This window comes from Peromyscus eremicus, chromosome 5, assembly GCF_949786415.1.
Source record: "Peromyscus eremicus chromosome 5, PerEre_H2_v1, whole genome shotgun sequence".
Taxonomy (NCBI): Eukaryota; Metazoa; Chordata; class Mammalia; order Rodentia; family Cricetidae; genus Peromyscus; species Peromyscus eremicus.
In genome coordinates, this window is record NC_081420.1 from 17,081,305 (window position 1) to 17,107,532 (window position 26,228).

The window sequence follows — 26,228 nt, forward strand, 5'->3', positions numbered from 1 at the left end:
GGACACACACTCTGCCCAGGTCTTCATTCATGCTGGACACACACTCTGCCCAGGTCTTCATTTATGCTGGGCACACACTCTGCCTAGGTCTTCATTCATGCTGGGTACCCACCCTGCCCCACCAATTCATCCCTTCAGCCCTGATTTTTTTTTTTTTAACATTTATTCACTTACTTGCTCTATAAGCCTTAATCATAGTTGTTTCCTTTCCCTAACTTTTGGGCTAGAATGCTTGTCTATAATCCATTGTAGAAGGCGTTCTCGTTGCTACTTGATTGGAATTGCAGGAGGGTTTTCCTCATTGGAGAATTATTTAAAATACGAATTGAACTTCTACATTGGGGGCTGGAGAGAGAGCTCAGTGGTTAAGGGCACTTGCTGCTCTTGCAGAGGATTGGAGTTCAGTTCCTAGCACACTTGTTAGGTGGCTCATGATCACATGAAACTCAAGCTCCAAGGGGATTCCAGTGCCCTCTGCTGGTTTCCACAGCACCTGCATGTACTAAGGTCCCAAATGATGAACTGTCCTGGTGACCATAACCAGATCAGGTGAAATCTTCAAAAGAGAGTTTTATGCATTTGCCCTAAATTTTGTTTCACTGCATGTTTCTGATTTTGTGACTCACTTTTCATTTGTCTATTTAATTTTGAGACCGAGTCTCTCTATTATACATGTCTGGCTGCCCTGGGACTCACTATATAGACCAGGCTGGCCTCAAACTCATAGAGCTCTAACTGTCTCCGTCTCCTGTGGTACTGTTAAAGGCATGTGCCACTATACAGAGCTCTTTCTCTTTGCTCAATCTTTTAACATTGAGATACTTTGTGTTAAGTTTTGGTTTTTTAAGAGAAGGTCTCATGTAGCTCAAGTTGGCCTTAAGTTCACTGTGTAGCTGAGGTAACTTTGAACTCCTGATCTTCCTGCCTCCATTTCTTGAGCTCTAGAAATGTCTATGGTCCACTCTTGCCCGGCTGATACTTTGTTTTAACTGAGGCTTTTCAAAACAGAATATGCATTTTTGACTTAAAAAAAATTATGTAGTATAGTTTATCATATTTATACTTTCTGTTATATCATAAGTTTTACTTTCTTTCTTGTTCTATGATTTAGGTATAGTCTATTGTATTTTTACACTTTGATATATATTTTATATTTCATTATAAAAAAGGTGCAAAAAATCACACGCTGAAATTAATCAGACACAAGGACTATACAAGTCAAGAAGAGACATTCAAAATGGAAGCTGTAGAGCTTCACGTTGGATTTTTCTTTTATGATGCTTTAATGTTTCCAATATCCCCACTTTTTTGTATTTTTGAGATTACAATATAATTACAACTTTTCTCCTTTCTTTATTTCTTTCCTCCAAACCCTCCCATTTACATACCTCCACACTCTCCTTCAAATCCATGACCTCATTTTTCATGGATTGTTATTGTATGCATATATGTATATCTAAACAACCTGCACAGTCTGTATAATGTTGCTTGAATGTATGTTTCCAAGGCTGACAGTTTGGTACTGGACACAGTTTGGTGTTCTCTTCCCTGGGGAAGGCCCCCTCTCCATTTCCCAGCCCTCCTCAGTTGCTTGTAGTTCTTTGTGTGTGGTTTAGGCCTTGTGGGTTTTCCTTGTCCACTCTGGCCAGTCCATGGTGTCATTCTTGGTCTCAGGGAACATTGCAGAAGAAGGGGGGAGTGACCATAAGAGCCAGAGGACCCCTGATCTTCACAGTTTGCTGTGAGACTGTGTCTTTGTAATATCAGAAGCTACATCCAGCAAGTCTCACCAACATAACTGCACATTGGATTTTCTACTTTCACTGTAATTTCTATGTAATTAGCCATCATCAAAACACAAAAAAATCTATGAGAGTTAGAGCTAGAGGAAAAAAATGGCTTTATAGCCTCTTTTGTAGGGATATGGAGGATATATGTTTTTTTTATTTTATTTTACCTTTTCTGGTGTTGTAGAAAGTATGCATTTAAAATATTTTTAGAATTTAAAAAGTAATTGTCTTCCTAAAACATTTTTTTTTTGGTTCTGTATGTGTTGTGTGGTTGGCATATGTTCATGTGTGTATGTGTGCTCTCATGGATGTAGGCAGTGTGTGTCTTGCATGTGGAGGCAGGAGGTTGATCTCAGTTGTCTTCTTAGATCACTCTGTATTTCGTTTATTGAGTCAGGGTCACTTACTGAGCCTGGAGCTCATGGATTCTGGCTGGTCTAAGTAGCCATCTTACCCTAGGGATTCTTTGTCTTTGTCTCCAGAGTACTGGGATTATAGGCAGGCCACCACTGCCACCTGGTTTTTATATGGCTGCTGGGATCTGAACTCTGGTTCTCACATTTGTGTGGCAAACCCTTTAACCTTCGAGTCATCTCCCCACCTGCTAAAGCATCTTAAAGGATGTGTGTGTGTGTGTGTGTGTGTGTGTGTGTGTGGTGTGTGTGTGTGTGTGTGACCATGACAACATGCACAAGACCTGAACAAGTTCAAGCCAGACAAAAATTCTACTCCAGAGAAGGGGACTATCAGGGACTACGGGGGTCCAGCCCCTCGATAGTCCCTCCCAGAGTCCGAGAAGAATCTATAACCAGCTGACCATTAATCTTTGAAGAAAAGAAATGAATCTATGTACACGAAACTCCTTAGTCCATACACTTTATTATTCTGTCAGTTCTCTCTCTACAAGCTTATGCTCTGCTCTAATTTTTAGCTCTTTTCTTGCCCAACTTCTCTTTACATTTATCCGTTGTCCCCTCCAGGTTCTACCTTAATTCCTTCATCTAGTTCTGCCCCATCTAGGTCCTCATCCATCTAGTTCTTTCCCATATCAGCTCCTTTCCCATCTCCTTCTCTCTCATCTTGTTCTTCCCTATCTGGCTCTTCCTCATCTTCCATCTGGTTCCTCTAGTCTTCTCTTCTAGCCCTTCAATCTAGTTCTTCCCCATCTCAGTTTGTTCCTCTCAAGTTCTTACCCATCTAGTTCTTCCATTCTCTTTTCTCTTCTCTGTCCTCCAGTGCCCTGGAAGTCCTGGTATATACACACTTACAAGCAGTATTCCCTTGGCAGTGCAAAGCCAGGCTTCCAGGGTCAAATGGAGGGGTGATAGGAATCACATAGAGGGGCAATAACCATTAATTATCATTTGCAACCCCAAAGGGAAGTGGCCAATGAGGGAATGAATTAACTAAAGGCTAAATTTGGGTAATATCTAAGAAGAGGAATCTTATGTGCTCCACTATAGTCTTAAACGTGATTGGTAGAAAACGATAAGACTCTATAAGTTGCTAATTCAATGGGAGAAAATAAAACTGCCTTTTTTTCCCCTGTGGCTCCTATCTGTCCAAGCTATCTGCTGTTTTTCTGCAGCGTGGGGGAAAATGTGCTCAGTTGCTAGGCAACCTGTATACAGCTAGATGCCTCTGGTGATAGTTAAAGGGAGATCTGGAACTAGAGGTAAGATTTGGGAAAGGAGGAAATTAAGCTTAATTGGTACATCTGCCAGGCCTTCTCAAACAGGTAGCCTGGATGCTTAAGTCTGTTCTTAGAGAGTACAGAGGTATTTCTGATAAGGTACTTTCCTCCATCTGGGGATGGACCTGGCCGGATGCTGCCAATGATGATAATTACAGGGAGGCTTGAACTGGGGTTCTGGCTGAGCATAGGTGTTAGCACAGAAGGTTATCTAAATATTCCTAGAAGTGGTTAGGTAAAGAGTTAAAGGTCTATAAAGTTAGTAAGGCTGTAAGAAAGGAGGGTCTGAGCTAAATTGTGTAAAGCTATTACTTAAGGTCCACGTGACCTAGGCAGTGTCCTCTTGTGGAATTTACCTTAAATCAGGAGACTTTCATGTGAACTGTTATTACTGGTAGTCCTTGAAAGTGGCTAAGGGAGATATCTGATTCCAGAGAAAGCCTTTCCTGAGGCTGTTCTCCAAATACCTGGAATGTGTATGTCCAGAGAGTGATCAGTCCATACAGTTAGCCCTTCTTAGGGAAAAGTCAATTGGGAAAACTATGAAGGCACATCTGATTTTCATAACAGGATACAGCTGATATACAACAAGCCAAACAACACCAAAAGCTCCTTGGAATTTGGCTTCCTCTGGAGGAATTCCTTGATCCCTCCAGGTAGTGACTTTGCCATAACCAGCTGAGTTCTTATGATATATTCCTGCATCCTGCAGCAGGGGACATGGTTATAAATTCCTGCCCCTAACAAAGAAGATAATTGCAATTGAAAAACCTGCTGGGAAAGGGAAACTCAGTTTTCTCATGTGCACTGACACTGGATGTATCAACCACACTTCAGGGAAGGCCTCACGCCCAGGAGTAGTTGACCAACACAAAATGGACTCCATTTTAGTGTGTGTATGTGTGCTTTTTGGGGGGGGGGGCTTGGCATTTATCTTTTAAAGTTTTGTTTGTTTTGATTTTTTTTTGAGAGGGAGAAAGAACATGAAATTGGGTAGGAAAGTGTGGCAGGGTCCTGTGCTGTTGTTCCCTTTGAGGGAGAGGGCCAAGTAGGTGCAGAGTGAATGATAGAGACTCTGGGAGGATGTTGAAACAAGCTTAGTGTATTCAGCAAGAGGCAAGCCTTATATATCCTCCTCCACCCCACCCTGGGGAAAGGTCTGATGAATATGCATCTGCTGGTGTGACATGGCTGCCTCTCATTGGTCCAGGTCATCTTCTCTCTCTTTCTCTCAAGTTGGCTTTAGAAAATTTATTCAATACATTTTGATCACAGTTTTTCTCCTTCTGTAGCTCTCCTAGATCTTCCCCACCTCCTTACCTGTGGGATGACTCATCCCTAACAGGCTTGAGGGCCAGCTGGCTTAAACCAGTAAAAAAGATACTTTCTGAGAGCCAACTTGGGTTTCCCTAAGGGACTTAGCAACAGCAGCTGAGACATGATCTGGAGTGCTCAGCTCTAAAAGGCACTTTTTTCTCAATTAAATTTTTTTTGAGAATTTCATATTTGAGTACTATAATTTACATAATTTCTACCCCTTTCTCTCCCCCTCTAACTCCTCCAATGTCTCCCCATTTCCTCTTAAATTTATGACCTCATACTACTACTACTACTACTATCATTATTGTTATTACTACATATATATACTCATCCTTGGAAAAGACTGATTCTCCCTCTCCCAGCAGCCCCTAGTTGTCCACAGCTCTTCATCTAGGGCTGAGGCCTTGAGGGTTTTCTCTATCCACCTCAGCATGTCAACTGGTGGAGTCACTACATTGCTAATTTTTAGGAGTTGTGGTATTCTGTTCCCCAAAATATTGTGCACCCTAATAAACTTATCTGGGGCCAGAGACAGGCCAGCCACAATATTAAACATAGAGGATAGGCAGTGGTAGCACACGCCTTTAATCCTAGCATTCCAGAGGCAGAAATCCATGTGTTCAAGGATACAGCCAAGCACGGTGACTCATGCCTTTAATTCCAGAAAGCGAGCCTTTAATCCCAGGGAGTGATGGTAGAAAGCAGAAAGGTTTATAAGGCATGAGGACCAGAAACTAGAGTTATTTGGCCTGGTTAAGCATTTTGGCTGGTTAAGCTTTTAGGCTTTTGAGCAGCACAGTTCAGCTGAGATCCATTCTGGATGAGGACTCAGAGGCATCCAGTCTGAGGAAACAGGATCAGCTGAGGAACTGGCAAGACCTTCTAAGATTCCTGCTACATTTAGGTGTCCATATTATTGCAATTTCATGAATGCAGCTTTCCTGCCATTCACAGGAGATTCTCAGCAGACATCTTGGTCCTCTGGCTCTTACGAACTTCCCATCCTTTCTTCTGTGATATTCCTTGAGCCTTGGGTGTGGGGGTTGTATTGTAGATGTATCAGTTGCAGCTCGGAACCCTGGGACCTTGCTATTAGTTGAGACCATTTCTCTCACTCAATGTGGAGCTCGTTGACTGGCAAGGTTGAATGGCTTGTGCTCTACCCAGTTCTGCTTCCCCAGGAATTACAGGCCTGTGCTTTTTTTTTTTTGGACGTGGGTTTTGGGGAGCTGAACTGGGGTCCTCATGTGTGCACAGTAAGCACTTTACTCACTGGACTCTCTCCCCAGCACTGATTTTGTTTTAAAGGGTTACATCATTCTTTAAAGTGGTGTTAGGCATTGGTCGGATGGGCATACCTCTGGTAGTTCCCAGATGGAAACCAGAACATGTGACCCTCATAGTGACCTCTGTCCAGTGAATGCAAGAACATGCTGACTTTCTTAAAGGATTAACGAACTATGTGCCTGCTTCTTAATTGATGACAAGCTATTGGAATTACCTCTACCTCATAGGACATCGAATCCTTTTTGAGGAAAATAGACATCTCCTTCTGTGAACTGTAGAGGAGGTGAATTTAATTAGAGAAAGTGGCTGTCTAGCCAGTTGGTAGAAGCAGCACGCAGAATGTAGGCCATATTGCTGGCATTTTAAATGCTAACAAGTCAGAGCATTGCTGATCACTCTGTGAAGCAGATTTTGGTTGTTGACAACAGGGCCTTGTTCCTCCTTCCATTCGCTGCATGCAGGCCCACCACAGTCTGTCCTCAGTCTTCTCATCCAGGTGCACGGCTGCAACTAAGTGCAAGAAACAAACCAACAAACAAAAACCAAAACTGACCCTAACTAGAGAGTCTGGCCAGGTGTTTGGATCACTCAGATGTTCAAGTACAGTTTTCTGTAGATATGCAAGGTTAGCGTCCTACTGATTAAATTTGTCAAATAAATACTGACTCTTATGCTTCACTTTGCCATCATAAATGGTATCAAGTTGATAACAGTACAGGGGATACCTGGGGAGTTGTTCAGGGCTTCTGTGTATCACACACACACCTCCTTTAAAAACTACATTCCAGGAAATGTGTGCATATGCATGCATACATGCATGCGTGTGTGTGTGTGTGTGTGTGTGTGTGTGTGTGTGTGTGTGTGTGTTTGTGTGTGTGCCTACCTGTGCATACAACAGGCACATGTGTAGGACAGAGGACAGCTTTCAGGAGTTGAGTCCTTCCACTTCCCGCTGTGGGTTCCAGAGATAGAACTCAGTTCCTTAGGTCTGTACAAGTGCGTTCACCATCTGAATCATTCAGCCTGCCCTTTTTCTGGTATTCTGGGGCAAGATAGCCCAGGCTGGTCTCAACCTCATCGTTTTCCTACCTCAACCTTTCAGTGCTGAGATTAGAGGAGTACCCCACCACACCTGGCCTTTCCCTCTGAAGTATTTTAACACGGCTCTTGTAAATAGTTCTCACACTGTCTCCCCACCTTTTTGTGATGCCACAGGAGAGGTCTTCAGTGTCCATAAAAGAAGACCTGTTTACTGGAACTTGATTGCAGACAGCAGCTGTGTTCCTGACACCTGTGGTCTGTGTCCACCTGACTCTGGCATTGCGTCACAGCTTTGAGACTTGATCAAAATGCAGGGAGCAGGGCAGCTGCGGGCAGGGCAGGCTGCTGGAGGACATGTGTTGTGAGGGTCAGTCCCGCTAGCCAATGCACTTTGTTCATTGTTGTGTGGCCATGACTGTGCCCGTGGGGACAATAAACAAGGAAGAAAGGGCCATCAGTCTTTGCAAGCAAATCTTGAGCTTCCTAATCAACTCTACACAATTGTTATATTCACAGAAAGATTTTCCCTGGTAAGTTTACTGACTCTCCAGTATAGCTAACCAATTCATAAGGTTATCATTAAAAATATTTTAAACAGACATGGTTTCTGTTTAGTTGCCAGAGTGAATTATTGATCTTAGGAAATTACCAACTGACTCTATCTATCTATCTATCTATCTATCTATCTATCTATCTAACTATCTTCCTATCCATCCATCCATCTATCATCTATCCATCTATAGCTAGGCTCTTACATAGCTCCAGGCTGGCTACAAACTTGCTAAGTAGCCAAGGATGACCTTGAACTTCTGATCCTCCTGCTCTTTGCTCCTAAGCTTGGCCACCGTATCTGTTTAATGCAGTTCGAACCCAGGGCTTCATTCCTAGGAGTCAAGAACTCTACCAACTGAGCTACCTTCTCAGCATCAGGTCATTTTTTAAATTTTATTTTGTTTTTCGGGGCAGGGTTTCTCTGTGTAGCCCTCGTGTACTCCGGGCTGTCCTGGAACTCACTCTGTAGACTCACTCTTTAAACTAGGAGATCTACCTGCTTCTGTCTCTCAAGTGCTGGGATTAAAGACATGCACCACCACTGCCCAGCTGGCTGATTTTTTAAAATATTTTTTTCAGTAATGTTGGCAAATGGAATTTTAAAATTGGCATTATGGCTTAATAAGGGATGTATCTTTCATTTGGTTCTTTGGTTCATAATGAGGAAACCTTTTTTTAAAATTCAGGACTGATGGTCCTGAAAATGTTTTTTGTTTGGTTATTATTTTGAGACATGGTCTTCTGTAGCCCAGGCTGACCTTGAACTCACTAGGGATCTGACCATGACCTTAAAAGCCTGGTCCTCTTGCCTCTACCTACCAAGTGCTGGGATTCTGGGCATGCGCCACCACACACTGCTTCTAAAATGCAAAGTGTGAGAAGAAAGTGGACTTAGACCCCAAACATCTAAAGTTGCAGCTTTAGGCAAAAACTTATCTTTGACTATGAAACCAGACTTTGTGCTGGAGGGAAACCTGAACACAGGTTCTTTTGGGCAAACATTACCCTTTGTTCCTTGTATATTCTGTGCCAAGTTACTAAACAAACAGAGGGACAGAAAGGCAGCTGGAGCAATCTGGGTGAACGGCGGTGGTATGGTTCCGTCTGGCTTCTGTTCTCCATGCAGAGCCGACTAAAGCCTCATCACACACAGAATTCCTGAAATGTGCTCAAGAAGGCTAACCTTATAAAACCAGCATGTGTCCATCGAAGGGACAAAAGCCCTCAAAATGGCTGTCAAAACTGTGTCTGTACCTACAGTGGTACAGACAGTACCAGCATTTTAGAATACGTTCTTTGTAATGAACATGTTTAATGAGATTCATTTTTGGAATATTTAGCTCATGAAATAATTCCTAAGGAGCTGGTGTCAGAGACAAGGACGCCACAGCTGCACATCTATTGACTGACATTTTCAGTTATATGCCACAAAGACATCCTAAAAACACATATCTAAGACTGAACCATGAACCAGCCATGATGGCTCACACCTATAATCTCAGGGCTCATAGGGCTGTGGTGGGAGAACTGTCAATCCAAGGCCAGCCGCGGCTAGGTAGCAAGTTCCAGTTCAGCCCGAGCTACAAAGACTATTGCAGACACTGTATTAAAAAAGAACACTGAACTGTTGTTTTTCCCTTCCTTTCTGTGTGTCCTACCACAGGAAATAGGTAATTATAAATCTATGATGGGAAGTATGGGGGGCCTGTTCTGGTTTAGGTGTGCACTGTCCCTCACAGATTCAAATGTTTGAACACTTGGTCTCCAGTAGGGGATGTAGTTTTTGAAAATTATGGAACCTTTTTAAGAGGCGGAGCCAGGCGAGGGGATGTGGGCCACTGGCCTTGAGATTTGACAGCCAGGCCCCTCTTCCTGTCTAGCTCTCTGCAATGTGTCCAGCTACCTCACATTCCTGCCGCCACACCTTCCCCACTGAGGTGGACGGTATTCCTTAAAACTGTAAGCCAAAATAAACCTACCCTTCTGAAATTGCTTCTTATTAGGTATCTAAACAGCAAGTGACTAACACAGTAAACTGGAGAGGTGGCTGAGGAAAACTGGGTAAGTGTGGGAAATGTGTGTGACTACAGCCACACTGAGAGGTTGGGACACCAAGAATAAGGAACTGGGGAGATGGATTCAGACGCAAGTAGATGTGAGAGTCCTCTGTCAAGGCGACGGACTGAAGGGAGGCAAAGGAACACTGAGTAACTAAAGAGGTCGAGACGGAGGAGGCAGAGATGCGTGACGCACAGGAAAGGGCAGTGTCTAGAACTGTACTGGCGAATGGGAAGGAGCCACCGGATCTGGTGACTGTCAAGCCCTTCAGAGAGATGCGAGATAGAACAAAGTCAGGTAGTTAGAGCAAGCTAAGGCAGCCCTCACTCGACCTTGTTGCTTCTCCTTATGCAAGGGGCGGGCATCCCTGGGTTCCAGCTTCCTCCTCTTTAACATGACAGCATCCCTGGGACAGAGTCATGCCTTCTAAGGTGATGTAAACATTTCCAGCAAGGGAAGGAATAAATGAATTACATGGTATGCATTCCCTATTATTTCACCTCAAGTCTTCAAGGGAAGACTTTCATAAGCAATTTACCTGGGTTGGGGGCAGTATTATCCAGGGAAGGATTTATGACAAACACTTCCTTTGGGATTTTCATTTCCATCCTGAGATACTAAGGAGATGTGGAAGGCCCTTGGTCCTTGACTTTCTGCCACTTGTTTCCTTTCCTTCTTATTTTATTTTTTAATTTTTAAAAACTGGGCTACATAAAGCCATTTAAATGCAAATATGTAACATTCTGATAGTGATTTTCACTTTGACTTTTAAAATTTTAATTTTATGTGTACGTGTATATGACTGAGTGTGCAAGTGCACTACATGCATACAGATGCCCATGGAGGCCAGAAGAGGATGTCAGATCCCTTGGAACTGGAGTTACAGATGTTTGTTAGCTGCTGTGTAGGTGCTGAAACCAAACCTGGGTCCTCTACAAGAGTAGCAAAGCTCTCATCTGCCAAGCCATGTCTCCAGTTTTACTTTGACATTTTTTTTTTGTTTGTTTTTTGTTTTTTCGAGACAGGGTTTCTCTGTGTAGCTTTGGAGCCTGTCCTGGAACTCTCTCTGTAGACCAGGCTGGCCTCGAACTCACAGAGATCCGCATGGCTCTGCTTCCCGAGTGCTGGGATTAAAGCCGTGAGCCACCACCACCACTGGCTCATTTTGACATTTTTAAAAGTAGTTTTGTTTTTGCTTATTTGTGCACGTGTGTGTGTGTGTGTGTGTGTGTGTGTGTGTGTGTGTGTGTGTACTGGCACGCATATTCATGATTAATATGTAGAGTTCAGAGGACAACTTGTCTATGTCAGCTCTCTCCTTCTACCACACGGTTCCTGGAGTTCAAACTCAGGCTGCCAGGCTTGACATTAAGCGCCTCCGTCCCCTGAGCCTTGTCTCTGGTCCTGTAATTTTTTTTTCTAGACAGTGTCTCACTTTGAATCCCTGGCTGACCCCAAACAAATGAACAAACAAACAAGCATGCAAACAACAACAATAACCAAAAAACCCACCCAGAATTCATCTCAGTATTTAAACAATTAGTTTTTACTTAGTGTAAGTTTACTGTTCAAAAATGGTATTTACTAAAGCCACATTATTCATAAGGACAGAACTTTTATAGCAAAACCTTGATACATGAACATCAGTGATCTGAATGCTATATGGATATAGAAGCTATTCAAAAGATGACAATGATATTCAGAGGCTCTCATAGGCACAATGTAGACACTCCCATTGGTTCCACAAGCGTTGTGCTACAGTGTGACAAGAAACTGCAGGGTTCCCAGTGTTGTGCAGGGAAGAGCTACGGAGAGCGTCACTGCTCACTGGAAAAAGCGTGTACTATCCAGACTAGAACAGGAGCAGGGCAGAACAAACAGTGCTTGAAGCGGTAGTCTGGCTCTCTGTGTTCCTCCTGGAGGCTGGATAGCATGGCAAGCCTGGTGGATGGAAGAGAAACCCATTTCTAACAAGCGTGAGAGTCTGTATGGGGCGTTGGGTAGTGAGTGACGTCAAAACTGGAACGCAAAGGCTGAGCCATTCTTAGAGCAGAGCTATGAGGTATTACACAGCAAAATGAGGATCTCATGCCCCTCCCGCCATGTGGCTTCAGGATATGCAGACAAATAAGCGTTTTCAAGGGACTCAGCAGGAAAATATTTAAGATGAAAAGTTAGAATTTCTTTTGTCTTTCACTAACTATAGAAGGTATATTGTTTTTCCCAGGACCAAGAAACTGAGTTTGGTCCTTGGAATTTACGTGTGTGTGTGTGTGTGTGTGTGTGCGTGCGTGCGTGCGTGCGTGTGTGTGTGTGTGTGTGTGTGTGTGTGTGTGTGTATTCATGCTGACAGGATAGCCACGCCGATAAAGGTGAACATGTAAAAATTAAAAATAGAGTCATATTTTTCAGGGCACAAGACTATTTTATCATATTAAAATTGTCTAGAAGGTAAAAACATACAGAGATTCTCTAAGGCTTCATTTTTCTAGCAATTAAACCTAAGTGATGAAATGAGCAGGGATTTTCCTTGCCAGTTATGGTGTCCACGATACGATAGGAACAGAATTCTTTCTCCTTTAATTCTTCTGTGCTCATGTGGAACTAAAATCACACACAAATCATGATCAAATGTTAAATATTTCAAAATGCCCACAAAAGCGCGTCAGAAAGGACACTGTTTCCACAGCACAGAACCACAGGAGGCTGACACAGAGGCAGGGGCTGTGGTGAAATCTAGTTCCTATTAGCTACTTGCTTCTGTTGGTTTGCTAGAGGAGACTCAGGGAAGGCTACCTCCCGGGTGTCAGGCCATAATTTCCGCAGGTTCAGTGACCAGCTTGGATCCATCCCACACTGTCTTGAACTGCTCAGGAATGGGAAATTCTCTCTGGAAGAAGTCGAGAAGGGCAGAGTTATTTTCATGAAAGGTTCCTTTTGCAAACAGGTAGAAGGCTGACAGATGTTATTTGACAAGCGAATGAAACTGCATCAAATCCTAATCTGTATCTTAGAGAGGTCCCAGTCACATGCAGACCCGAGTATTCTGTGACTGCATGCTGGGGTCATTCTGACGGTATTTACAAAGAACCAGGCTTGCTTTTGGAGACAGGTCTCATGAACCCAGGCTAGCTTTGAACTCACTATGTACTTGAGTGAGGCTGGCCTTCAACCTCTGAGCCTGAGTTTTGGGATTACAGGCATGTGCCAATAGGTTAATGGGCTGCTGGAGGTAGAACCCAGGGGCCTCATTCGTGGTAGGCAAATACTACAACTGAGCTATACCCCGAGCGCCAAAGTAGGCATTCTTATGAGCACCAGACACCAAACTCAGGTGATCTCCAAAGACCTCATGAGCTCAGTGCTACTGAGATGCCATCTGCTGGGAGCAGAGGCTTGAGACGGTCAGCAGCTGGCCAGGGATGGCAGCACCAGTGAACAGAACAGTCAGTGTGTAAGCCCAGGCAGTCTCTCTTAGCCACTGCTCCCATCAAACCTGAACATACACTGAGTCAGCCTGTGGTCTTATTAATTCTGATTCGGTGGGGCTGGGGATGAGTGGGAAGATCTATCTGGTCACCAAACTCTCAGGAGGCATCAGTGTGTGAATGAAGCCTAGACCTGTCTACTCTTTGAGACATTGTAAAAATGTTCTTCGGGCATGATAACACACACACCTGCATACGTGCACACACACACACACACACACACACACACACACACACACACACACATTCATGCTCCTCAGCTCCGGCTTCTGGATCTTCACTGGACTTCCTGTACAGTCTTGAGAAGTGATCTATTTACTTATTTTGCTGCAATAAGGAAAGAATTCTAGAATGGAACCTGCAATAGAAAAATCAAATTATTTTTGATACAGGGTCTTATGCTATGTAGCCTAGGCTGGCCTTGAACTCATCATGATTCTCCTACCTCAACCTCCCAAGTACTAAGACTACAAATGTATGTAGAATACATTTACAATAGAAACATCTCGAGTGATATAATGCATATGTGTACCTGGCATCATTTCTGCTACTCTTGTTCAAGTGTTTGTTCTCAACAACTTGTGGACTGCTACAGACCTCGAGCTGGGGATGGAACCCAGGGTCTACTGCATGCTAGGTACATGCCCAGTCATGCAGGGGCCTCTTTGATAGTAAGGTACTGCAGCATCAAAGAGACTGATCCCTCCATCACTCTTCTCTGGGAGGTTGCTTTGAAGCATGCCCACTGTCCATTCCATCATCCAAGGCGGGGTCTGCAGTGCTCCCTCCCACTTCCTGCTGGAAAATGTGTAAAGAGGTCCAACAACTTGAGGGAGCAACATCATTGACTCAAAGAGGCAAGACTACACTTTAGTACAAAAGCTTAGGCTTGGATTATATTCATTCTCTAAGCCAATGGGTCTCAAGCTGGGCTCCACACTGGAATCCACCTGAACCTCTTTAACAATTACAGATGCCTGGTTACATGCCCAGAGACCAGCTTAATGAGTTTGAAGTGCTCATCCAAACCCTACTGCTTGTCTTAGTTGATCCAGTTCCCACACAGCTGAAGCTCTGCTTATACACCTACAAAGACCAGGGATGGCCCAGCATGCATACAGCTCTCCTACTCTGCTGCCCATCTGTGTTGGCTGAGAACCCAAGAGGGAATGCTTGTCTAGCTTAAGGTTAGAGTCTCTGTACCCAAAGTGGTGAAACAATGCTCATTGTCTGCAGAGTAGCATGCTTGAGACTCAAATGAGGAATTCTAGGTAGGCTGCAGCATGAGGCATGCGTGGGCAGAGCTGAAGAAAGCATTGATGGGTGTGGATAATCTCTGCTTAAGGAAATCAACCTGTCTGCTGATTGCTCTGGAGATAGCTGCTAACTGACCTATCTGGCTGGTGTGGCCCCTCTCCTGAAAACATGCTTGTTAAAGCTCCCTGATTTGCTGCCTCCTCCTGCCCCACACAGTTAGAATTCTCCATGTGTTTATTCTCCTACTACTTCCATGCAATAACAACCAGCAGAGATGCCATATTTCAGAATCCAAAAAACAAAACCAGGATTTATTCAAACACTTTTTTTTTTTTTTTTTTTTTTTTTTTTTAGCTGCTTCATTGGGGAGAAGATGTAAAGAAAGGAAATTCTGGCTGAATCACTTGGGCTAGTGTTTCTAAATGAGGAATTCAATGGGCTGATAGTATGAGAACTTACTTGGAAGCCTGCTAAGAAACATGATTCTCGGGCTGGGAAGATGGCTCAGTGGGCAAGGTGCTTTTATGTCTAAGCAGGAGGACCTAAGTTTGAACCCCGAAACCCATACACAGAGCAGATGCTATGTTGCATGCCTGCAACCTAAGCCCTTCTGTGACGAGATGAGAGGAGGAGAGAGACCAACCCCCAGAAGGTGAGGAGTGTGGCCGAGACAGTGGTGACCAACAAGAAACCCCGTCTCAGATAAGGTGACATCTGAGGTTTTCCTCTGACCGTCACAAATGTCACAGCATGAGTGACTCCCCCACAGCATACACAAAGAACTCAGATTCCAAGCCCCATGGTGAGGCTCCTGAATCCAACCCTAGGTTTTCCCAGGGTTCGGAGCCCACCCTTCTGCTGAGATCCCAGCAGATCCTTATGTTAAGAGGACCACAACATTTTTGACTTCAGTGCACAGAGACGCGTAGGTCCACTGACTATCCCTTCTCCTTTCTTCCTCTCAACCCCTAAAGCATCTCTCTTCATTTGTTTACCTCCGTCAGAGGAAAGGGAAACATTTAGTCCTACATAAAAGGAACTCAGATGCAAAGAGCTGACGCATTCCAGGAACAACTAGCGAAATGTCTCCAGACACAAAGGCAGGGGCTGACAGAGGAGGGGCCACATGGAAGGTGCTCCCTCATTTCTTTGACCTGCTTGTGAGGTTGTCTACAGATGAAGCTATCAGAAGGTAGCTGAGAAGCCATTCTCTAAGGATGCTAATGTGAACGCGCCACACTGATGTTTCTGGACAGGCTTTTGGAAGGCACTTACATAATCGTCACCCTGAGGGATCAGGACATTCATCTCAGATGACTTGGCACTCACGATCTCACAGTCTAGTGCGTCTTCACTGAGGTACAGGTGGCACCCTTCCGTCTTATTAATGGAAATTGTTGGCACTCTTCCCATTACCTGAAACGGGGGAGGGCGGACAGAAGGAACCAAGGCATCAAAATAAAAATCACCATGTACCCAAGCAGATACTCTCCTGAATTCCTTCAGATGTAGCTTGAGTTCAGCTAAGCTAAGATTCAGGACTCACTGGGGCAATGTGCTCTCTGTCTTTCTGTCTCTGTCTCTGTCTGTCTCTGTCTTTCTGTGTGTGTGTGTGTGTGTGTGTGTGTGTGTGTGCCTGTGAGCAGGATAGGTGTCATTTGGGGACAAAATGAAAGGACTAAACAAGGGAGAATCCTAAACGCTCGGGGTCTCTTTCTTGAGATGAAATTAAGGAATTAATTTGGAGGCAGCCACTAAAATGTTCAGAAAAGCCTCACAACCCAGTTAGTGAATCTGAGATGGGTATCTGATTTCATGATAAGAGAAACAGGATTCGTTTGCTGAAAATGTAAGTTTTGACAGTTATCTGTGAGACTGGGGCTCAAACAAATATCCATACAGACGCTGCACAATGAGAGTAAGTTTGAATAGAAGCCAAGTAGATTGTTGCCAAACTTTAGAATAAGTAAGAAACGCTACCATTCTTCCCACGTAAGTCATTTGCTGGGTAAGAATCTCAGGGCTGAAGGTGAAATTCATCTGAGAAAGGTGTCTACGCATTTCAAAATGTATTCCTTTCAAGCCCAACCGGAGGACATTCACGGAGATAATCGGGACCCTGTGCCAGAGCAGGCAGAGCTTTGTACTGTTTACAAATATCGAAGTCCAGTAAAAATGTGGATCAGTTTTAAATTTCTCCTCCCACAATCAGTTTCCAGACCTGCCCCCCTCAAATGTCCACAGGGATATATGGGGTCCCCAAAGACCTTCTTACAACTCTAGAAGTTTCCTTCTTCTAATGGTAATTAAAGCAATAAAGACATCTCTCCTTTCAACCCAAAGAAAAGGCTAGTTTGCAAACCAAAGGAACAGTGCTGGTGACGGTGCAGGAGCCCAGTGAATTCCTGGGGGGCGGGTCGTCTAGCTGGGTCACCATGCTTCTCTCTCTCCTCCACTTGCTCCATAGAAACTGGACACTGAGTTGGAATTGAACCCCAGACCGAGAGAAAGGTAGAGAGAGCTGGGGAGTCCAAGGTCAGGTAAGTACAGGCAGGGCTCTGCCTGAAATAAAATAGTGTGTGTGCATATATATACATGTGTGTGCATGTATTTATATATGTGTGTATATATACGTGTGTATACATGTGTGTTTTAAAAATGTGCCAGTAGTCATGTTTTGAGAATGTCTAGATTTGCTTATGTTATAATAACAAAAAGCATTTACATGCCAGCCCTGAACACCGTGGATTCCAGCAGCCAAGCAAAGGAAAGGGATGAACTGCCAGTGTGTCCTAGACGATTGGCTTATGAGTGTTATTTCTCCCTAACAATTTAAAAAATCCCCACTGACTATTGTTGTCTGACTTCCACAATCTGTATGTTTTCCTAGAACATTTTGTCAAAAATAAGATTACTAGGCCAAATTACATGAACTTTAGCTTTTCTCTTTTTTTTTTTTAAATAACATTACTGTAGTAAAATCCGAAAATATACAACTCACCCATTTTAAGCGTACAATTGGCTGCTATTTCATAAACGTACAGAGTTGTGCAATCAGGACTACAAAACACTTTTAGAATGGTGGTTCCACCATTTTAAAAATATTGCTAATGGCCACTCACAGTCGGTCCCCATCTCAGCCCCAGGCAGGTAACCCCATTTCTGCTCCAGTTGTGCTCAGGCCCTTTGGAAACAATTTACTAGGCACTTTAACTAGGTAATGGAACTCTCTTGGTTTGAACATCCAAAAATGCACTAAGTGTTCAATCAAACGTTTTTCTCTTGTCTCTGAATTGCTCCTTCTATCTCCCTGCACGGGGACCCAATGGTTCATCTTTTCAGAGGCGACTGTTCACAGTGCAGGTTCACATCCTTAAAGAGTTACAAGGTTTTTCAGGCATGGAAACAAATAACACATACACTTCCTGCAGCAACCTTATCAGCCTTACATTTTGGTTATTCTCTTTTTGGTGTTTCTGAGAATTTATTTCCTTCCTTCCTTCCGTCCCTCCCTTTCTCTATCCCTCCCTCCCTCCCTCCCTTCCTCCTTCCCTCCGACATGTCTTATATAGCCTAGGTTGGCCTTGAACTCACTACGGGACCAAGGATGGCTTTCAATTGCTGACCCTTCTGCTTCTACCTCCCAAGTGCTGTGGGCACAGGTGTACACTGTTACTCTTGGCTTTAATGTGTTGGCTGGTTTGTTTTTGAGACAGGGTCTTACTATGCAGCCCTGGCTGGCCTGGAAGTTGCTATACAGGTCAAGCTGGCCTCTAACTGCAAGGAGTCTCCCCAAGTGCTGGGATCATAGGTGTGCAGCACACACTCAACTTCTGTTGTGTTTTGTTTTTCCCACAAGAATGAAGATCCCACAGTATCACTGAAGACCCTGGACACCATCTTCCACCTCACTTTTCCTCACTTCCTCCTCATTCCTTCCCTTCCTGTGTGGGACTACTCTCCTGGTTTGTTTTTTGTTTTTGTTTAGGATCTGTCTATTGGGTGGAATGCCCAGGAGGGCCCCTTGGCCTGTCATGAGTGTGGTTCATGTTGAATTGGTTTGCACACTCTTGATGTTTTTTAATGAATGGATTTATCATATAGTACCTGCCATCCTGTAACTTACCCTTTTGCTCAGTGCCTTTTTTTTATTTGCCTGTTTTTGAAATTTATCTTTTTTTTAATGCCTGTAGGTATAGTTTATTATTCACTTTAACCGTTGAATAGATTTCAACTAGGAAGATTTGTTTATTCATTTGCCAGTTGATGGACACTTAAATATTTTTTGTTTTTTTATTGCCATTACTATGACACTACAATACATGCTTTCCATGTTTCCTCAGTCTGTCACTAGAGCTTTACTGTATGGACATAAACATGGAACGACTCAGCCACAGGCTATGGATTAGTACATGGCACCAATAGGCCTATAGAAAGAGTGTACCAGGTTCACTACGTCACTTGGATGTATCAGGGACCCCAGTGTTCTACTTCTATGACAGCTTGTACATCAGACATTTTAGCAAACAATCCGTCTTGCACTTATAGCCTCTTTACACACTACAGTCTGTGAATGTGGCACTCTGCAGAGCGAGGACATTCTGAATGTAAAAGAGATAAGTGTGGAAAAGAAATCTGTGACCGTGGTATTCATTTCCACTCCTCGTTCTGTTAGACAGGCTAGCGTATCTTCATATGTATGTGTCAACCACTTCACTGTTTTTTGGAGTGGGGGCATGTTTTGTTTTTGGTTTTTCAAGAAGGGGTCTTTCTGTGTAGTCTTGGCTGTCCTGGAACTCACTCTGTACACCAGGCTGGCCTTGAACTCAGAGATCAGCTTGTCTCTGCCTCCCTGGTGCTGGGATTAAAGGCATGCGCCGCTGCCACCACCACCACCACCACCCGGCTCCACTTCACTTTTTATGTTGCTGAATTGTTAATGTTCCCTGCTTGCTTTTCTGTTAGATCACTAGTCTCACTTTTTGGTCTGTGATAGTGTCTTTACCTGTTCTGGATGCAAATCCATTTTCATTATCTATGTTGCAAATATCTTTCCTCAATCCATAGCTGGTCTCTCAGCTTTGCATTATCATATCTTCTGTTGATATATATTAAGAAAATGTGTGTGTGTGTGTGTGTGTGTGTGTGTGTGTGTGTGTGTGTTTTACTGGAGAGTGCACCTAGGACCCATGCTATGTAAACACTTCACCACTGAAATCAATCCTCAGCCCAGAATTTAAATTTTAATATGGTTAGATTAACCAGCTGTTTTCTTTATGGTTTGTGGTTTTGAACCCTAAATTAATGTCTAACCATGAACTCATAAAGTTTTCTTTTCCTATATGTTATTCTACATGTTTGAAACTATTTAATTTCTAAATAAGAACCTTACTTTTATGTATGTCATGAGGTGGAGATTCAGTGGTTGTTTTGTTTTTAATTTTTTCTTTTTAAAAAATTGTATGTGTGTGGGTGTTTTGCCTGTACGTGTCTTTGTGCCCTATGTGTCTGCAGTGCCTGCAGAGGCCAGAAGAGGGCATCAGATCCAGAAACTGGAGTTATGGATGGCCGTGAGATATACCAACGCTGGGAACCACACCTGGGTCTTCTGGAAGAGTGGCCCATGAATTTAACTGCTGAGCCAGCTCCCTACTCCTCAGTATTGTTTTCCCACATAAATAACTAACTGTTCTAAAATCCATTTCAGTGCATACACCTGCCTACTTCAGGGTTTGCTAGGTTTTTTTTTGTTGTTGTTGTTTTAATATCTCTACCCATGTGACACCTCAGAATGACTCATTTCACCTTGTTTATCTGTTTTCAAATTATTTTATCTAGTCTTTAAGAAAACATATTTTATTTTTACTTTCTTTCTTTTTTTTTTTTTTTTAAAGATTTATTTATGTATTATGTATACATTGTTCTGCCTTCCTGAATTCCTGTAAGCCAGAAGAGGGCACCAGATCTCATTACAGATGGTTGTGAGCCACCATGTGGTTGCTCTCCTCTGGGAGAGCAGCCAGTGCTCTTAACCTCTGAGCTATCTCCCGCCCTCTTTTTTTTTTTTTTTTTTGAGACAGGGTTTCTCTGTGTAGCCCTGGCTATACTGGAACTTGCTCTATAGACCAGGCTGACCTCAAACTCATAGAGATCCACATGCCTCTGCCTCCCAAGTGCTGGGATTAAAGGCGTGCGCCACCACCGCTCGGCTTTATTTTACTTTTGAATTATGTGCATCACCCATGTGTGGGTTTGTGCATGTGAGTGCAGTACTTTCCAAGATCAGAAGAGCATGTTAGGTGCCCTGAAGCTGGAGTTACAGGCAGCTGTCAGCAGCTTAGTTTGGTGCCTAGGAGGGACCAAATTCAGGTCCTCTGCAAGAGCAGTATTTGCTCTGAACCACTGAGCCACCTCTGCAGACCTACTTTTTCTTGTTCACTTAGCTTGCAAATACATTTCAATTCCTTTTTCTTTTTAAATAAAAAATCTTGTTGAAGTATTTGAGTGCCCCTGGACTTACAGATTAAGGAGAGAGAGAGAGAGAGAGAGAGAGAGAGAGAGAGAGAGAGAGAGAGAGACAGAGAGACAGGGAGACAGACAAAGACATATAGAGAGACACAGAGAGAGAGACAGAGAGAGGTGTGCTACTGGTGTCTTTTTGCTCATTTAATTTGCAACTATCCTGTGTTCTTCCTAAACATGCATTATTTGGTCCCCTTTAGTCTTGCTGCCATTTTGAATCTTAGTTTGCTTTACATTTCCTAATGCTGATTTGTGTTGTCAAGAGATGATGTTGATTTTTCTCCCCATTGATAGTATAACTAACTGTATATGACTTTAGTTTATCGAATCTTTTGGCTTTTATATAAAACAATCATTTTATTGTCCTATAAAGACATTTTTATCTCTTCCTTTCAATTGTATTTCTCTCAGTTATTTTTCTTATCTTATTGCTGGAGTTAGGACCTTTTAATGCATGATTGATTTGAAGTAAGGATAGGAAGAAAGCTCTTGCTTCTGATGTCAATGCAGTTCTTGTGAATGAAATATGGTCTTGGCTGGAGAAGTGCAAGAGCTATCCTTTGTTTGATTACAGAATGTAGCGTAACTTACTTTCCCTGGGATTATCAGATATGTACATAGAGCTGGCATTCCTACCCAGGTTTCAGGATGGCCAATCAGGGCTGTTTCCATACAGTGGGCATAAACACCACCAACTTCTTAAGTGACAAGGTAAATATACAAATGTAATATATACAATTAAATGAGTTCTAATTAAAAGTGTGAATGGAGAGAAGCCCGGGAAAGAGAAAGATTTGTAAAACTGAAATCTAATCTTGTCAATCATCACGAGGAAACACCAGATTGTAAAGGGTAATTAACAATATGCAAATAGTATAATCAATGAGAAAAGTTGGACTTGGCCCAAAGTCAGAAGTCCTTGATTTCTGTATGTTGTAAAAGCCTATCCAAAAAAATCAAAATTACTAAAGGAGTACAGATTTTCTCTTGTTTCTGAAAATCCAATTCCAATCCTACTTCCTGGTTTTTTTTTCTGATTATCTCACAGATTCTATACATTTTCCCCCTTCTTCCTCAGGGCCATTTTCCCCGCGGGAGAAATTCTCTTTAGCAGGGGATTATTATTATCCTAGGATAGTCTCTCAATATCCTTTATTCATACGGTAGCTGATTCATCCAATCATGCACTCAGCAACATTTCCTGGGTGCATACAGTATTCAGGTGCTATATATGTCTTCAGAACTGTAAGGACTGCACAGCTGCCTTTGCTTCCTTTTTTAGTGCTCCGGAGAGAACCCAAGGTCTTTTTTTTTTTTTTTTTTTTTCCAAGACAGGGTTTCTCTGTGTAGCTTTGCACCTTTCCTGGAACTCGCTTTGGAGACCAGGTTAGCCTGGAACTCACAGAGATCCACCTGGCTCTGCCTCCCGAGTTCTGGGATTAAAGGCGTGCGCCACCACCGCCCGGGGAACCCAAGGTCTTATGTGTGTTTGCACTGTGGGCCGCTAAGCTAAGTCCCCAGCTCATTAGCCATCCGTGAGATGGAGAGGGTAAGACAAGTGTTTGCATACAAAATGGGAGGGGAAAAAAAGGTGACGGAGAATAGAGACTGCTTCCCCAGAGAGGTGATGATGGAGCTGTGTTTAGGAAGAACAGGAACTGGATGTTTTCTAGGTGGACACTGGGAACGAGTCCCTTCCTTTGTGCCCTGCAGGAAGATGAGTGGTCCATGCAGAGCCATGACAGCGCAGAGCTTGGCTGTGGAGGCTGCTTACCTGGATCTGAATGTCCTTGGAGTTGATGACTTCCACAATGCCCACCACATTATCAAACACCAGGCCGAACTTCTTGCAGTTATCTAAAAGGGAAAAACAAAACTCCAGTGACTGCACATGGCCTGTTTCTGTAACACAGCTCATCATCACAGCAAACACAGCCTTAGTTTTGCCTACCAACAGTGATGGAATTTACTTTCCCCTTTATCTGAAGAGTGGACTTTTCACACTTGAAAATGTAAGCCACTTGTTTCAGCTCAGTCTCTGAGATGACAAGGTCATTCTTGTCCTCTTGGTATTCCTAAAAGGAAGGCAGACATGGTTATTAAACATAAACAGAGAGACAGGCTGAATCCACTGAGTGCTGACATTACCAGAGGCTTCAACAGAATTCTTGTCTCTCAGTGCGCTTTTGTCCAGAACATTATCTTTATGGAGAAACCTCGAGGTCTTAGCCGTCCATTGTAATGATGGGAGTGGGTGAACCACGGCTTGAAAGTGGCTATCAGTTTCAGATGTTAGCAGTCCTGCTAGAGGGTGGGGCTGGAGCAGGGGTATGGCTGCTATGGAGACTTGGATGCTGACACTCCACTTGATGCTACAACAGACCCTGCTGTGTCCATCAGGAGATGGGACTGGTGATGTCCAAACAGTGGTGTAAGCTACAGTGTCTGTTCAGGCCCTTGCAACTTTTTGTTCCTTAATCTTCAAGGAAGTTCTCTGGGTCAGTAGTGAACTCCAGCTATGAACCATCTTCAAAGCCTGCTCATACAATGAACCCTGAGACTGTTGAGTGGCAGCCGTGGTTTATGGTTATGAATGAAACAATCAACCCATCACCACAAGGCGCAGACTCCCAGGACCACATGTTGATGGCTTCTCCCATGTCTGATGAGAAAAGTTATGGACATCAGTAGTCATGTTCATAAAAAGAAAGCATATTGGCAGTGGCTAGGGGCTAGAGGGTTAGGTCCTGCAAGATGAAGAGGGGTCTGTGGTGAATGCTGGGGCTGGAAACACAACAGTGTAAACACACTCAGCACCCTAGGAATGTGCACTTAGAGATGGTTAACGGTAAATGTTATATGCATTTTTTATCACAGTTAAAAAATAGTTCTAGAAAGTGGAAAGAAAGAATGCCTGGGAGCTACTGAGGAAACAATATGCAAGCCTGCAGAAGCTGCTGGTTTCTCATTCTAGCCGGGGCCTTTTCATCTTGGCCTCTCACCTAGAAATCGCCATGTCTCTGGGAAGTGGTTCTAGCTGCTTTGGTGTTTAGAAATCGTTTTTTAGCTGAGTGAATCAAGTCAAGGCGGAAGGGCTTCACTCACCACTCTCCATTTCTTCCCTTCCAGCTCTAACACTGGAGCATGTTTCTGAGGAGGATTGGATTTTGGAGATGTAGGGTTTGGAGTGTGGGTTTTGGTTGGAGATCGAGCTTGTCCTTGAGCCCTCAGGCTGGGGTTCTTATATGTCTTCTGGTCGTCTGTGACATGCCGGAGCCCTGGGAACACGGACGGTTAGTTTCAATTGTCAACTTCCCCTAACCTGGAATTGCCTGGGAAGAGACTCTCAACAAGAGACTGTCTAGATCACCTTGGCCTGAGGACACGTCTGAGGGGGTTTGTCTTGATTGCCTTAATTGATGTGGAAACAGCCTATAAATGGGTGGCGCCCAAACCATCCCCTGGTTTTGGAACTTGGACTCTCTAAGAGCAGAGAAAACTAGCTGAATATTCAGCATGCATGTATTCTCTCTGCTCTTGACTGTGATGTGACTAGTTACTCTAAGTTCCTGCCTTGACTTCCCCACAATGAGGGACTGTAAACTGGACTTTTAAGCCAAATAAATCCCCCCTCCCTTAAAGTCACTGTCATCAGGGTATTTTATAACAGTAATAGAAAAGAAACTAAAACAGAGGGTGGCACAATGTAGGTGCATTTTTTTCCCATCTCATGAAAAGGGAAATACCCACCATGTAAGAACTTTTGGTATTACTGTTTTCATAACACTCCATTGCTCAAGGTCAATATGCAGAGGCTGCATTCTGTGTAAGCTTAGATTGAAATAAACATTGTGTGTATTAAAAAAAAATGAGCATTGTTGTTTGGATGTAAATGTCCCTCAAGGCCCATGGAAAATTTGATCTCCAGATCATGTTGCTTTTTGGGGGTTGGGGTGGGGTGGAGCAGTGGAACCTTTAGGTTTGATTGAAAGTTGATGAGGTGAATCCTGGCTGGAAGAAGTGGGTTACTAGGTGCAGGCCTTACAGTTTTATAGCCTGGCTCCACTTCCTGTCTACTCTCTACTTCCTTTACCAAGATGTGAGGAGGTGAAAGGTCAGCTCAGCTGGATTTGGAATCACCTAGGAGACCCGGCTCTAGACATGTCTGGGAGGTAATTTCCAGAGGCTGAACTGAGAAGAGAAGATTCACCCTGAATATGGGTGGCCCCGTGCAGTGGGCTGGGGTCTCAGACTCAACTAAAAGGACAATGGGAGCTGAGTTCCAGTGTTCATGCCCTCTGCTTGCTGACCACTGTGATAGGAGCAAGCAGTCCTGAGTTCCTGCTGCCACACCTTCCTCTAGTGATGGACTGTACCCTCTCAAACTGTGAGCCAAAACCGATCCTTCTGTGAGCTGCTTTTGTGAGGAATTTGTCACAGTAATTAGAAAAGAAATTAATACAGTGAGGCACCCTACCCCCAGCAAAAAGAACAAAAGAATCCCTACAAATCCTCAGGCCATCTTACCCCCAAAGACTCCCTGGCTTACTCACAGCCAAATCATTTGCTAGGTGTGGTTTAAAAAGGCTATGATACCCCAGTAAGTATTTCTCAGAATACAGATTGAGCTTTAGAGTTAGGAGTCCATTCCTTTACTTTGCAAGTGAATTTCAGAGGGACGAGCAGAGCAGCTCTGAGCCAGGGATAAATTTGGAAAGTTTGAGTTCTTAGCTCTCAGCCCCATGTAGAGGGACATCTACACCCTCAATCAATCCTATTAGTTGTGCAAAACAAACAAACAAAACCCCAAACCCCTGCAACACACCTTTTAGTAACATGACTGTATTGTTCAGCATGCGTGTACTAAAAGATCCTGATAAACTGGAAACATTTGCATTAAAAAAAAATCAACTATTTGCCATATTGCAGGACAGGGGTACTAGTCACCATTTTTATGTCATTTGCTCTTGATGGCTTAGTTTTGGAGGATGGTGGGGAAGCACTGGTACTGAGGGGGTACCACTCACTGGTCAACTGAGAACACAGAGTCTCTGAGTTCTTCTTGCTGCTCCACTTGGCAGCCCGTGGAGCCTATGTTCCTGGAGCTCCCACCTCCCAAGGGCAGCTCTTCCTCCCTGTGTCTAACGGGGGTGGAATGATGCGCATTTCACTGGGGCCCTGGAGACTCCACCTGCTTAGAGCCAGCGGGAGAGGGGAGCA

At 43.6% G+C, this 26,228-nt stretch overlaps 1 protein-coding gene and 1 long non-coding RNA gene across 5 annotated transcripts in view; one reads left to right on the forward strand and one right to left on the reverse strand.

Annotated features, from left to right (window-relative positions):
* LOC131911076 (uncharacterized) overlaps positions 1 to 24,649 on the forward strand; it is a 31,445-nt gene extending 6,796 nt beyond the window's left edge. The window contains exons 3-4 of the long non-coding RNA XR_009379281.1: positions 9,687 to 9,744; positions 24,138 to 24,649. This is a non-coding gene — a long non-coding RNA (uncharacterized LOC131911076). The remainder of the gene's footprint in view (positions 1 to 9,686; positions 9,745 to 24,137) is intronic.
* The window catches only part of Cap2 (cyclase associated actin cytoskeleton regulatory protein 2), a 143,929-nt gene continuing 128,966 nt past the window's right edge, over positions 11,266 to 26,228 (reverse strand). For 3 of the 4 annotated variants that reach the window (XM_059263033.1, XM_059263035.1, XM_059263034.1), the window contains exons 9-13: positions 24,114 to 24,286; positions 22,960 to 23,083; positions 22,783 to 22,865; positions 15,762 to 15,902; positions 11,266 to 12,631 (exon numbers count right to left, since the gene is read on the reverse strand). In XM_059263033.1, the coding sequence (XP_059119016.1) occupies positions 12,548 to 12,631; positions 15,762 to 15,902; positions 22,783 to 22,865; positions 22,960 to 23,083; positions 24,114 to 24,286 (605 nt within the window). In that variant the 3' untranslated portion in view covers positions 11,266 to 12,547. The remainder of the gene's footprint in view (positions 12,632 to 15,761; positions 15,903 to 22,782; positions 22,866 to 22,959; positions 23,084 to 24,113; positions 24,287 to 26,228) is intronic. The other variant, XM_059263036.1, reaches the window with a different exon arrangement.